At 35.2% G+C, this 14166-nt stretch overlaps 2 protein-coding genes across 2 annotated transcripts; both read left to right on the top strand.

Moving 5' to 3' along the window:
• Positions 1 to 3193: 3193 nt before the first annotated feature.
• LOC119982085 (lipase 1-like) lies at positions 3194 to 5114 on the top strand. Its single transcript, XM_038825277.1, has 4 exons — positions 3194 to 3930; positions 4028 to 4120; positions 4465 to 4532; positions 4633 to 5114. Exons 1-4 carry the CDS (start codon positions 3214 to 3216, stop codon positions 4760 to 4762), a joined length of 1008 nt encoding a protein of 335 aa, XP_038681205.1. The 5' UTR covers positions 3194 to 3213; the 3' UTR covers positions 4763 to 5114.
• A 6151-nt stretch (positions 5115 to 11265) lies between these two features.
• LOC120009000 (2-hydroxy-6-oxononadienedioate/2-hydroxy-6-oxononatrienedioate hydrolase-like) lies at positions 11266 to 14084 on the top strand. Its single transcript, XM_038859425.1, has 4 exons — positions 11266 to 12123; positions 13252 to 13344; positions 13428 to 13495; positions 13599 to 14084. The coding sequence occupies exons 1-4, from the start codon at positions 11365 to 11367 to the stop codon at positions 13726 to 13728; spliced, it is 1050 nt and encodes a 349-aa protein (XP_038715353.1). The 5' UTR covers positions 11266 to 11364; the 3' UTR covers positions 13729 to 14084.
• The last annotated feature ends 82 nt before the right edge of the window (positions 14085 to 14166 follow it).

Below are 14166 nucleotides of genomic sequence, written 5' to 3'. Positions count from 1 at the left end.
ATTTGACATAACATTTGTTTGCCCTAAATTTTCTTTATTAATTTTATTTAAAAAAACGTTTACATTATTATTTTACTCACGAATTTGTTTATTAACAATTTTTATTAATATTTACAACATTATATTTTATTTCTTTTACTAATTAACATTTTCAGTTTTAATATGAAAACAATTTATAATTAATGATATAAGGTTAATTTTAATAAGAAAAATATTTATTAGATTTAATTTAATATAAATCTTAATATAAAAATTTAAAAATCTAATATTATAATAATTTATTTCAACAATTTTTCTGCTAATGTCAGTTTTTACTTCACCAAACACCTCACAACATATTTCACAGCTTTAAGCTCAGTTTTTTTTAATAGCTTTTCTGTTAGCATTGAAAATCAATCCAATCGCTCTACCAAACGGATCCAATAATAAATTTTAAAAGAAAAGAAAAGAACAAACATATTTTCCTTGTGATGATGTCAAAAAGAGGATCAACCTAAATGAAAAATAAATTGGTCAGGTCAACTTCTTTGGCTGGCTGTTTCGCTGCGTGATCTATAGGGGTCCTGAGAGTATATTTAGGGAACCTCTCCGACGTTCAAGTCTGTACGGAACTTCCCTGTTGAGAGTTGCTTTGTACTTGGAGCTCTCTATCTAAACTAAAATTGAAAGTGCAAGGTTCAAAAATTATTTACCTGGCGTTTGATGTTCTTTTTTATATGAGTTTAATAATTCTAATTGTAATAGGAGAAAATCTCTCTCCTCCTGATCTTATCTTTAGGATGATTTTTCAGAGGGTAAATCCCATCTGGATTCCTTTCTCAATGGGAGTCGAACTCTTTCAGAACTTGTATCTCTTTGATATGCATATACATGGATCCTTTACCGAGATGTCTCCTCGGGTTGGTATCAAGGCGTCTTCTTCGTTGTCGTACCATTACTTCTGTTCGGGTTTGCCTATGCTCGCTCCTTGATATCTTATCTGCCAAGTGTCAACATTTCTTTGGAGGGATAATTTTGGTATATTAGCACCTCGTATATCTATCTATATATGTATATGTATGATTTGTGACACATCAATCGTAGATCCCAACTAATTAGTAGCTCACAAAAAAGTCCAACAAATTGGTTAGATAGTACTAGTAATCACCTCCAAACAAATGCAACCAATCTTATCTAATTCATCCAAAAATGAAGAAAAAGAGATCGCCATTGCACAAATAAATACTACTACTTGTGTGCAATAAATGAAATCCCGTCCTAAGTGAGATACAACTTAATTGTCGCTGTTAGGCAGTTTAATTATGACATCCATTTTGCATGACCCCACAGTTTAAGACGTGTACATGCTGTGCCTTTCTTTCAACTACTTTAATTAGAGTATTTCTTATTAAATCAAAATTTTCCAAAATTCATGTCAATGGATATTTATAATTGATTGAGAGATTGTTGACATTCAACTCAAGAAAGTACAAAAAATATCGTACCTGTGTGTATGAATTTCTTTTCGGTCTTGTTTTTGTTAATGAGCGTTTTTAGAACAGATTTGCATGCATTGATTGGTTGACATTTGACTTTTCGTTTTTTAAACCGAAGAACCACCCAGACCAGTATAATAGTTGAGTGGACGTAAATTTCGTGTCACTTGAATAGTCCACAATACATTAGCAATAGATAAGATTAGGTTGAAACACATATCGATAAGGCTGGAAGTCGGACAAGCCCATTGAACTAGAATTTCACAAATCACAAATAAATATTTGAACTGGTTGGTTTTGGACTCCTGACCTATTGGTTGACATTTGACTTTTGTTTTATAACCGAGGAACTACCCAGGCTAGTATGTTTTTCGGACAGTTGAGTGCGTATAAACTTCGGACTGCTAGAACAGCTCGCATAGTGTTGGCAATAGTTAAGACTATGTCAAAACCCAAGTGGGTAGAGTTCCGAAAGTCTGACAAGCCCACTGAACCAAGATTCCACAAATCACAAATAAATATTCCAACTGGTTGGTTTGAACTCCCGACCTCAAGCATTGTACGCCCTAAATTCAAAGAAATAATCAATTAAACTATGGCAAAGTGATTTGGTTGACATTTGAGAATGCTTATCTATTCAAAAATCAACTTGGGAATAGTTGGTTTTATTTGAATTTTTTTCAATCAACTAGCACAAAAAATTGGCAAAGATCATGTTTGAAAGCACTTCAAAAATCTTCTTAAGAGAGTTGGTCGGCTGGTCCTATATTTTGCTTGGAGACTTGGACTACACCACCATAGTTAGCAAAGTCGTAATTTTACCAACGGGACAACACTAACCTTAATTTGATTATTTAATGCTTAATTTTGTGTTTTAACAATTAGTCCATTAAGCAACATTGTTAATCCTATTAATCCTACATAGCCTAGCTCCATTAATCTCTCAAATTAATACAACTTTTAATATAAAATTCCTCCCACCAAAATATCTTGACATTTGAGGTACAAACTACAAACATTACCATCAATCAATTGTGTGCTTAATTAACAATAATATTCTCTCTTGACTTCTAAGCAACACCCTACTTTTGTTTTTGTTTTTCCTTTTCTCTCTTTTTTATTTTTTGGTTATTTTATTACCTAGTTATTTTCCCTTGTATGGTCAAAAGTAGATCAAATTGTACATATTTATCTAAATAGCTTTGCTTGCAAGTGTGGACTCAAAAACCAATATAAATATTCCTAAACATATATTAATACATACGTATATATATGATTATTCTTATACGGACATCCTCAACTTATAAGTTAGGGACGCCTGCTTTTTGTTTGTAGTGGTTACTGTTTAGTTTTGCAAAGCTACGATTAAACGAACCTGAGAATTATCTCAAATATATATGCATATATATGAATTCTCACATAAGGGTATAAAGTAATAATGTATGTATTCACCATTGATTTGAAATATATGGGACGCAAACAAAGATCCTTACAATTTTGTAGGTAGCCGTCGCTTTCAATTAGATCGAGTCGCTTTTGTTTCACAAGTTAACTAAAACCCTCACTAAACCCGGACTAAATCCTCACCTAAGCAATAACTTAATCATTTTTTAATCACACTTGGCGACCGACACGTGTCGCACCCTAACTCCCTGGAAATCATCCAAAACAGTATACGCTCCATGCAACTATTTATAGCAACCATGGTTGCCAGCTTTAGATCTCAAAACACACACAAATGGAGTACTCCAAACTTCTCTGGTACGCCATAACCTCCTACCTCTCAATCACTCTAGCAGTTTTTCGCTTCTTACAATCCGGTTTAACTTCTCTAAACCGGATTCCGATCATCGTCTACCTATCCGACGCCGTCCTGTCTCTATACTTCTGGTTATGCGGTCTTTCACCGTGCACCGTTGATATAGATGACCAAACAACTCTCCATTTCTGGATGGCCAAGCATAGGCGGTTCAGCAAACCGGATCTAGTCATGGTTCACGGCTTCGGTGGTACTTCGCAGTGGCAATTTTGCCCCCAAATCGCTTCCCTGTCTCAGCATTTCAACTTGTACGTGCCGGATCTGTTGTTCTTTGGAAAATCTCACACGACACGGTCAGATCGGACCGATAAGTTCCAAGCCGAGTGTATAATCAAAGGGCTGAAGAAGTTAGGGTTGGACCGGTTCGCAGTGTACGGGATTAGCTACGGAGGGTTCGTGGCGTATCGGATGGCGGAGGAGTATCCGGAGATGGTGCAGAAGGTTGTGTTGGTGAGTACCGGAGTTGGTTGTTCCGATGAACAGAGAACGAAGGAGTTGAGTAAATTTGGGAGAAATGTGTTGGATATTCTGGTGCCGGAGAATCCGGAAGATATGCGTTTGTTGGTGCAATTCTCCACTTTCAAATTTGATCCCCTCAAGTGGGCCCCCAATTTCATTATCCAACGGTTCATTGATGTGAGTGATTTTTTGATAATTTCATCTTTATTTTCAATTAGTACCCCACTAATGAAGCAGAATTTCAATTAGACCCTTTTTTGTGCTCTGTTTCTAGGGGATATATAACAAACAGAGGAAGGAGAAGTTGGAGCTACTGGAGGAATTGCTGTTAAAGAAAGCAGATCCAAAACTTCCTGTTCTAACTCAGGTAGGGTTTGTCCTATCATTTCTTTATTCCTTTTGTTTTCGATAGTGACTCTTTACAAATGTTGAGAGTCGTAAGTTCAAATTGCCCTATCAGTTTAGATGTTATTTTTTTGAATGGGCCAAAGGTCTATTGTAGGTTCTTCCCGCACGGGTTTCGACCCAATTTAAAATGTTAAGTGGGATGGGTTGGTGTCTTGAGTTTAGAATTGGTTTAGCTGTTCGTCGGACATGTTGAGCTGAAGTATTAATATTATCATCTTTTACCAAAAAATAGAATAAAATTCACTTTTTAGTTTTTGTGTTTGGCTGATTGACATATTATTGAGTTCTCAACTTTTCATGAAGGAAACACTGTTGATTTGGGGTGATAAGGACAGAGTCTTCCCAGTATACATGGCTTATCAGTTGCAGAGGTAAACAAATCATCAGTGAACCATCAAATGATCATCAGAACAATAATCAGTGGCTCCCCATTTGAGATTACTGTTCATGGAATCTATATTATATGTACAGGTACTTGGGACAAAAAGCAAGATTGGAGATTATAGAGGACACAGGGCACGCTGTGAATATGGAATCCTCTGCCACTCTGAATAGGCTCATAAAGTCATTTGTTTTACAGCCACCAAATACCAAAGTTTGAGGAAGCCAAGTTGCGATAATTGACCTGCAAATGGGGGTTAGCATATGTCAATGAAGTTGACCAGAAACAATATTCAATTTATTCTTCTGCTAAGGATTGAGCAGATGATACAAGTCAGACATGCTGAATTTTACATGTTTTTGTATATGTTTTGGTGGTTAGACAAGCATTAGGATAAGGATAAGGATGCCAATTCTGATTACAACTGTCGCCAGTCAACAAGGACTGGCCTAATTTTATTTAATGTATCATGTAGATAGTCTTGGTTGTTCAATCTTCGTGGCTTATGCTCTGTTTACTTCCATGTGTATGAGATTCAATACACTTAACAGAACCTTTTTGTGCATCAAAAGTGTAATTCTACGCAAATGATAAAGATCTGCCGCTGCGATCTTAGTTATCTCACTTCCAGCTATTGAGTTTGACATATAACTATGATCGGTTGTAGGAGACATCGTTGGAGGTGGCCAGATCGACGCGTGATGTGCCGTGGTGACCTCTTCCTTTTGGTGCTTTTTCCTGACGATATGAGTGGTGGTGGGTGGCGTGGAGGGTCAGACGTTTTCGTTCGGTGGGTCGATGGTTCTGATCGATACCAGACGAAAGAGCTACAGTGGTGGTGGTGTTTCGTGAGAGTGGGAGAGAGAAAGGAAGGAAGAGAAGAAAGAGAGAGGGAACGTGAACGTTTATATGGAGACAAAATAATGATAAAGTTGCTGATGTGGAATGTAATGGGACAAATTTTCTTGGGCATTTAGCACTACCATTAATTCAAACGTTAACCTTACAAACCAGACTGGCATCAGTACAAAACAACGGTCAGAGACATGTGACCTGTTGCCAAAAAGAAAGTATAAGATAAAAAATGAAAATAATTTGAAAAACATGTACAAAACTTTGCGTATTGGTTAAGTGGGACGACGAATGAACTTTGACCGAGCAAAAATAACCACGGTAAACAAACCCAAGTTAGATGAAGTAGCGCGAATTTGGTCACATGACGCGCCAAGAAAGAGGCAATCCGAGAAGCATCAATCTCCATGGATGACAAGCTTCAAGCAAGAATCTCAACAAACTTAACCATACTAACTGTCGGAATCTTTTTCATAACGGATAATTGTATAATTGCAGCAATTTTTTGTATGCTAAAATTGTCGACTTCAATAACTACTGTTGTCTGTACTGCAATAACTATGGGTTTTAAAATCCTAACCGATCATTTAATTCTTAAAAGTTTGGTGATGATTAAATAATTGTTGGGGTTGGTGGGAAAAAAAAACATTTTCTAAATGTTTATGGTAGTGTTTATTTTTATAACAAAAAAAGAAAAATGAGCATTTCTTTTTTCTTCTAAAAATCTGAATCACGTGATGCTTCTGAAACGTCATATCTGTTTTTTTTTTTTTCAAATTAAAATAGGAAATACGTTTAATTATTTACTAAATAAAATTATTTTCAAAAAATAAAAATTTTAAAAATCAAAAGTACACCATTAATGTTATATGGGTATGGGACGGGTGTAGGGTTGGTTTCCCAAAACTTTATCCACTCTTCAACTTCAACCGTTCAAATATTATACAAAACGTACATTATAATTCTTTTGAATGAAAACAATAACTAAATAACTATTATACTCTCGACAAACATATTCAATTCACATGACCCAAGTTAACATGTTACAAAAACACAATGTTTTGTTGTTTGCATGAACCCAAAAAATAATCAACCAAAACCAGACCGACTGGTCGGTTTTTTTTTAAAAAAAATTACACATTACTCCACTAAAACCCGAACAGAAAAAACCGACCAAAAACCTACATTTTGGTTTGTTAAATTTATGTCAAAAAACCGACCGTTACCACCCCTAGAAAATATGATTTACTACGCTACCTAGAAAGTAAGACATATGGACAAGGAAATTATCTCCATTCGTACGTAGTAACTCCATGGATGATAGAACTAACCAAAGACAAAAGTGACTATGCGTGAATGGAAATTTCTCCCCCAAGAAGGATTGTATCCTTTACTCCTTTTGTAGTGGCAAAAAATTGGCTTTGCTTACGTTTTAAGTCGGTATGAAAGTCCAATCAACACATTTGATCAAAGCACTTTCAAAGAGCAAGGTTGGATTCTTATTTGCCTAATGCCCAGACTCGCCAGAACCAAGCCCGTCGGCCTAGTTCGTCAACAAAGTCCATGGACCGTCAGGCCCATCTTTTCAGCGGCCCACATGTATGATCAATGACCCGCCTCTCAACTTAAGTTTACTTTTAGAATCCGTTTGATTCCATGTATTGCGATAGTAATTGGAACCCATTGCAATAATGCAACCCATTTGTTCATATAAATGCATGGATATGATCTTCTCCCCCATGGTCACTGAAATCAATGACATCACTGTCTTGTCACCTGCCTCGTCTATCTCAAACCTATGCTGATAATCATCATAACATATTGGCGACCTTAACCTTAACCAATCAAATATCCTTAACCAAGCAAATATCATGTCCAAAACCTCCCCTCACCTAAAGTGACGTGTTCCATAGCTATTACCTGTCCACTCACCAATGGTGACTGCCCATTAAGAATAAATTTGTGCGAGCCCATGGCTCACAACCGACAATATCCTTGATGTGTTTGAGCTTGAATTTTATTATAGTATTAGAGCAATGACTTGGTCCATTTGAACGTGACATCTACCTGTCCACTTGTTGAATATGACATAACTCAGCCGACAAGTGTGAGGAGGTGTCAAGACCAATATCTCACACTGAATTGATATAACTCAATTAAGTGGTATATAAATAAAAATCTTGCACTTCTCACACATGCGACTAGTTTTCTGAGCTTAAGAACCAATGACGTCAACTCATGAAAAAAAAACTATGCGGACCTGTGATTTAGAGAGCAGATAATATCCTTAATGCGTTTAGGCTTCGATTTCCAATATCATTGTCTCTTTCTTAGTCGTAATCTGAGTAGTTTTAATTTGAACTTTGTTGCCTTTTACATGTCTAAAATTATTATGAACGTCGCAATTATTTTCACTCATTTGTCAACTAACAACTACCACCCCTCTTAATTGTGCCCTTAAATGTTAAAAGACTTTTATTATTTTTTTAGTACAATTAGCAAATGACACGTATCCCGTGATCAATACTCTCTGAATCATCCAAAACACTTGGCGAGTATTTATGCTCTTCTTCAGGGTTTAAGTTAATGAAGTTCTTTGCTTTCAAAAAAAAAAAATGGAGTATTCCAAGCTGCTTTTGTACGCCGTATCTTCCTCTCTCAATCACTCGTCTCTGGCCCTTTTTCCATCTCTTCAAATCTATGTTTTAAAATACCGATTGAACCAGAAACCGGAGGGGTCATCGGTACGATTTAATAAAATATCGATAAAATACCAGTTTGATTAAATATCGGTCAATCGGCCGGTTTTCGATATAAAAACAGATTGTCCGGTTTGAAAAAATTCAAAATTGAGAATTTTTTTTATAAAAAATATGCAAATAAATAAGTAAAAAATATCTTATAAGAATGTTTGTTAATTGAAAATTACATTTGGTAATATTATGTTTAATTTGAGATTGAGAGAGTTATTATTGTGGTTATTATTTTATTGGATGAATTTTAATTTATAGTTTTTTTTTCTAGTATTTTTTACAATTTATTATTATTTATCAAAAATTTAATTAATCAAATCAAACCTGTCGACCGGTCAAATCGGTTGAACCGATTTTTGGTGGCCTACCGGCACGATCCGAAATCTGATTTCTAAAACATTGCTTCAAATCTGTATTGACATGTGGTTTACACGGACAATATCTTTAATGTGTTTGGACTTGAAATTTTAATATCGTATCAGAGCAAATATTCGATCTATTTTAACATGACCTCTATTTGTTCACTTATTAGGTTTGACATAACTTAATCTACAAGTGCAAAGAGAATGTCAAGACTAATATTCCACATTGGATTGGCATAACCCAACCAACTATTATATAAGTAAATGTTTTGCACCTTTCATACATGTGACGCATTATTAGGCCTAAGAATCAATAATGACAGATCATGAATAACAAATGTGTGGGACCCATAAACTAGAGCGAAAAATATCCTTAGTTAAATACATTGTTATTTTTGTTAAATACAACCCCTTGAATTTATTTATTTATTTTTTTGTAACTTTTGGACAATAATTGTCCTTTTACAAAATAACTAAAGAACACAAGACATTTGATCTCTGATGTTAAACACCATGAAAATAAACTCGTAGGTTATTATCAACGGAGTTGTAAACTCCAGTTGCAACCCCTTCTGGCCTTCCCACTACTAGCCATCGCTCCCCCATGCATGAACTGCCTCATGCCAAGTTTGTTAGGCATGGCAACAGTTTGAAAGTTGGGATCCATTCTTGAACATCATATAATGACCCCCCATAAATACACACACTTAAAAACAACAAAAACTGATTTGATGCCACTATCCTGGCACAACAATTATTCTATCTTGTCATCAACTTTAAAAGATTAAGTTATACCACTGAGAGCACCTGCATCAGTTTCCCTTAACAGATTCGTTAAAATACAGATAAAATATCACTTAATTTCCCTTATTTTATAGATTCTCTATCCAATCAACACTGCATCAGATTACCTAACATATTCTCTACTATATTAAAATAATATTTCTTTCTCTTTCCTTTGTTTATTCTATTAATATAAATTACTTCTATTTAAAATAATAAATTAATTCCATTTAAAACAATAGATTAATTATATTTAATATTAATTAATTAATGTTATTTAAAATAATAAATTAATGTTATTAAAAATTGGAGAAGTTTAACTTTTTTCTGGCTTGATTTCATGATCCGGAGAAGAAGAGATGTTGTCGGAGAGAGATGAGAGAGAAAAAGTGAGGAATAGGGAGGAGACAGAATGGATAGAGAAAGAGAGGAGTGAGGAGTGAGAGTGAGAGAAAAAGTGAGGAGAGAGAGAGGAGAGAGGAGAGAGGAGTGAGGAGAGAGAGGAGAGAGTAAAGTAATAAAAATATTATTTTATGTTTAGGGGAGTGAATAATAGTTTTCTAGATGTAGGGAGCCACCGTTCTTGTTTTGAAAAATAAGGAATCTCTAGGTAATCTAATGCAGAGTTCCATCTTGACAAGTTCTCTATAATCGTTCTCTATTTTAGAGACAGATCCATATTTAGGTAATTCGATGTAGATGCTCTGATATAGGAGTAAATAAGGCTAATAGGTTGCTGCCACTAAAGTTGCTGTTATTTACAAGTTTTATCAGTTACAAGAATCATTTTAGTGGGCTTGAAAATGGTTGGGCTGAATAGGACTTGATTTGGCAAACGTTGTCCGAATTCGATGAAATTTAATCGACTGAAGCGAAATGGCGTTCTGAACTGAACCTGAACCCTCGCTTCGCCAAATTCCATTGTTTTGGGCCTCAAAAGGGTCTTTTTCTGTTTTTAAAGGTATTTTTGTAATTTTTATTTTACGTTTTAGCTTCTATTAGGGTTGTAGTCGGTCTTAGTGATCATTATCTATCATTTTATCAAACATATTGAAACTCTAGAGAGTTTTCTCTCAAATTTCTGGTGGATTATGGTGTTACTCTTTTCATCAAACATTGATTTGATTTGATTTGTTATTGCGTTCCTTTGTTGACCTGCGGTTGATACTCAACATGCTGGAGGGAAAGTAGTTTCTTGTTTCACGGTGTTGTATTTAACAAGAATGGTAGTGTATGTATTGGTGTGTTTTTATCAAAATACAATAAAGGTATAATAATAAATTTTGGGTTGTGTATTTATAAAAAAAATTATATTTTAAATTGATATTGTGATGTATTTTAAAAAAAATAACGATATATTTAAACGCGCCGTATCCTTAATCTTGATGTATTTTCGCTTCAATTTTCTACACATCTCTTTAGTAGTCATCATCTGATAGTTTGGCTTTGTCTCTTTAGTAGTCATCATCTGATAGTTTGGCTTTGCATGCATGTCTAAACTTATTATGAATGTCACAATTATTTTAAGGGAAAAGTATCACCAAAGCCCCTGTATTTTGCAAAACGGATCGATTGAGCCCTTATATTTTTTTCAGATCATTTGAGCCCCCATAGTTTGGATTTCGGATCCCATTAGCCCTCATAGTGAATTCCCGTTAAGTATTGCTTACATGACAATAAATATATGATATAATTTGTATTTTAAAAAAAATTCAAATGAAATGTAATAGGTGAAAGATAATGACATGGCATTATAAATTTTAAAAAAAAAACAAATACCAATCAATGCCATTATAACAGGAAGACTTGGTAGATGATCATTCATGTAGTGCAACTTAATTTATCATCACTTTTATGTTCAACTGTTGTAAGTAATCAAAACAAGATATAAGGGCTCAATCGATCCATTTTGTAAACTATAGATGCGTAATTGATACTTTTCCCTTATTTAACTAAGTTTCAACGAACAACTACCACTCCACTTAATTCCGATATGACTTTTTATTAGATGTCCAGTGAGCACTGACTCTCTCAATCATCCAAAACAATAGTGCACTGCGCGCCCCTATTTATGCGAAAGCTGCGGGCGTCAGTTTTAAGTTTTAACTTCTCAAAAATGGAGTATTCCAAGCTGCTTTTGTACGCCGTATCTTCCTATCTCTCAATCACTCTCGCCTTTTTCCGTCTCTTCAAATCCGGTTTCAGTTCCTTACACCGGACTCCACTCACAGCCTACGTAGACTCTGTCTTGTCAATCTATTTCTGGTTCTGTGGTCTCTCTCCGCGCACCGTCGATTTAGATGACCAAACCACTCTCCATTTCTGGACGGCCAAGCATAGGCGGTTCGATAAACCGGATCTAGTCATGGTTCACGGATTCGGTGGTACTTCGCGGTTGCAGTTTTTCCCCCAAGTAGCTTCCCTGTCTAAGCATTTCAACTTGTACGTACCAGATCTGTTGTTCTTCGGCAAATCTCAAACGACCCGGTCTGGCCGGACCGATAAGTTTCAAGCCGAGTGTATGATCGAAGGTTTGAAGAAGTTAGGGCTGGACCGATTCGCGGTGTACGGGATTAGTTACGGAGGGTTCGTGGCGTATCGGATGGCGGAGGAGTATCCGGAGATGGTGGAGAAGGTTGTGTTAGTGAGTACCGGAATTGGTTGTTCCGACGAACAGAGAGCGGAGGAGTTGAACAAATTTGGGAGAAACGTATTGGATGTTCTGGTGCCGGATAACATTGAAGATGCGCGTTTGTTGGTTAGATACTCGACATTCAAGTTTGATCCTCTCAAGTGGGCTCCCAATTTTTTTATTCAAGGTTTTATTGATGTGAGTAGTCTTTTATTTTTTATTTATCTTAATTTTTAATTAGTATTAATTGAGACAGACGAGAGAACTCCATAATTCTCTTGTCTACAATTCTCATCCAATGGTCGAGAAAATACGAAAATGTGATGTGATGCGACACACCTCCCAAACTATTAGATGAGAATTGTACACTTTGTTAATGGTAGGGAATAGGGGTCGGAATTATATTTGTTAGACCCATATTAAACCAAGTTTGAACAAAAATTATATGTTTGAAATTAATGTTAAAACTCAAAAATTTTGTTCGATTTAAAACTAAGTTCAGGTCTAAACACATAAATTTTGTCTGATTTACTTGTTTAAACCTAACCCGGATTAGGTTACAGTTCGAATTAGACCAATCTAGGTTTGGTCAATTAAGTACATCCGAAATCCAATTCCGGTTAGGGCCCAGACATGTAAATATTTCGTAAACACGTGCTATTGTCTGACCTAGAACAAACTCCAAATCGATTTTTTTGCCACCCCTAGTAATTACCTCTAAATCCCCAAACTGATTTTTTTTTTGGATAATTTTTTTTTTGTGTTATTGGAACTTAGGAGTTAGAATTTAGTGTTAAGGTTGAGGATTTAAGGTTTTGTGTAAGGTTTAAAATTTAAGGTTTAGAATTTCAAGTTTAGTATTTAAGATTTAGCATTATTTTTTTTCAAAATCATCTATATCGTAGTATGACAATAATACTTAATAACACAAATTTGGGAAGATTTTGGGGATAAATACAGCTAATTACAGCCCCATCTTCTAAATTCCTACTCCCTTCGTCCCATTTTCTTAGTCATTCTTTCTATTTTGAGCTGTCCCAAAACTGATGTAACTTTTATTCATTAATTAACAATTTTGTTGTTGTATTTTATAATTACCTTTGTAACTTTAATTACCATTGGAAAAAAATACTATCATAAATAAGGGCAAATTTGAAATAACATTGTTATTTTGTATAGTTGAACTTCATTAAATGATGTCTCCTTAAAAAGTTTAAAAAATTAGATTTTCAAAGGATGACAAACAAATTGGGAGGGATGGAGTAATCGTAGAGCCCCCATATCTACTACTCACAAAATCCAAACTGTTTTGTGCCCTGTTTTTAGGGGATATATAGGAAACAGAGGAAGGAGAAGTTAGAGCTACTGGAGGAATTGCTGACCAAGAAAGCAGATTCAAACCTTCCTGTTCTCTCTCAGGTTGGTTGGACCTATAATTGCTTTATTATTATTTATTTGGTTACACAACAATGATAACATATTGGCTTTTGGATGAAATGAAGGAAACACTGTTGATATGGGGTGATAAGGACAGAGTCTTCCCATTATACATGGCTTACCAGTTGCAGAGGTAAATTGATTAGTTACTCATACCATTATCAGAATCAGTGCTTCCTCATTTGACCTGGGTTCATGGAATATGTATATATATATATATATACATATACATATAGGTATCTGGGAGAAAAGGCAAGATTGGAGATAATAAAGGATGCAGGGCATGCTGTGAATGTGGAATCCTTTGTCACTCTGAATAGTCTGATTAAGTCATTTGTTTCAGAGCCAATAAATACCAAACTTTGAGAAGGCAAAGTTGTGGATTGTGATATTGACCTGCAACTGGGTTAGTAAACTTAGCATAATTAAGTAGCTGTACTTCTTCTGCATATGTCAATGAAATTGACAGCAACAAACTTCAATCAGTTCTTCTGATATGGATTTTCAGATTAGTCTAAGTCAGACATGTTGAGTTGTTTATGGTTTTAGTTAGACAAAGCGTTAAGATAAGGATGCCGATTATGATTAGGTTGTCGACAAGGACTTCCCTAATTTTATTTAATGTAGATGTAGATAGCTTCTTCTAATATGAAGTATAGCATGCATAAATGTAGATATGTCATGACATAATTTTTCTTGAACATATTTTTCTAAAAACATCACCTAATCTGTCACCTGCTACGGTTGTCTAATGACACTCGTATTAAGTCTCGGTCCATGTCTCAACTGATCCATGGGGGTTGT

Source organism: Tripterygium wilfordii, chromosome 2 (assembly GCF_013401445.1).
Source record: "Tripterygium wilfordii isolate XIE 37 chromosome 2, ASM1340144v1, whole genome shotgun sequence".
Taxonomy (NCBI): Eukaryota; Viridiplantae; Streptophyta; class Magnoliopsida; order Celastrales; family Celastraceae; genus Tripterygium; species Tripterygium wilfordii.
The sequence above is the reverse complement of the archived record's forward strand: the minus strand, read 5'-3'. Positions and strand labels throughout refer to the sequence as shown.

What these genes read in the sequence shown, in the direction of transcription:
- LOC119982085 (XM_038825277.1), top strand. Translation starts at nt 3,214, where the DNA reads ATGGAGTACTCCAAACTTCTCTGGTACGCCATAACCTCCTACCTCTCA. An exon ending in TTATCCAACGGTTCATTGAT is followed by an intron (nt 3,931 to 4,027) that starts GTGAGTGATTTT and finishes CTCTGTTTCTAG; the next exon opens with GGGATATATAACAAACAGAG. An exon ending in AACTTCCTGTTCTAACTCAG is followed by an intron (nt 4,121 to 4,464) that starts GTAGGGTTTGTC and finishes CTTTTCATGAAG; the next exon opens with GAAACACTGTTGATTTGGGG.
- LOC120009000 (XM_038859425.1), top strand. Translation starts at nt 11,365, where the DNA reads ATGCGAAAGCTGCGGGCGTCAGTTTTAAGTTTTAACTTCTCAAAAATG. An exon ending in TTATTCAAGGTTTTATTGAT is followed by an intron (nt 12,124 to 13,251) that starts GTGAGTAGTCTT and finishes CCCTGTTTTTAG; the next exon opens with GGGATATATAGGAAACAGAG. An exon ending in ACCTTCCTGTTCTCTCTCAG is followed by an intron (nt 13,345 to 13,427) that starts GTTGGTTGGACC and finishes GATGAAATGAAG; the next exon opens with GAAACACTGTTGATATGGGG.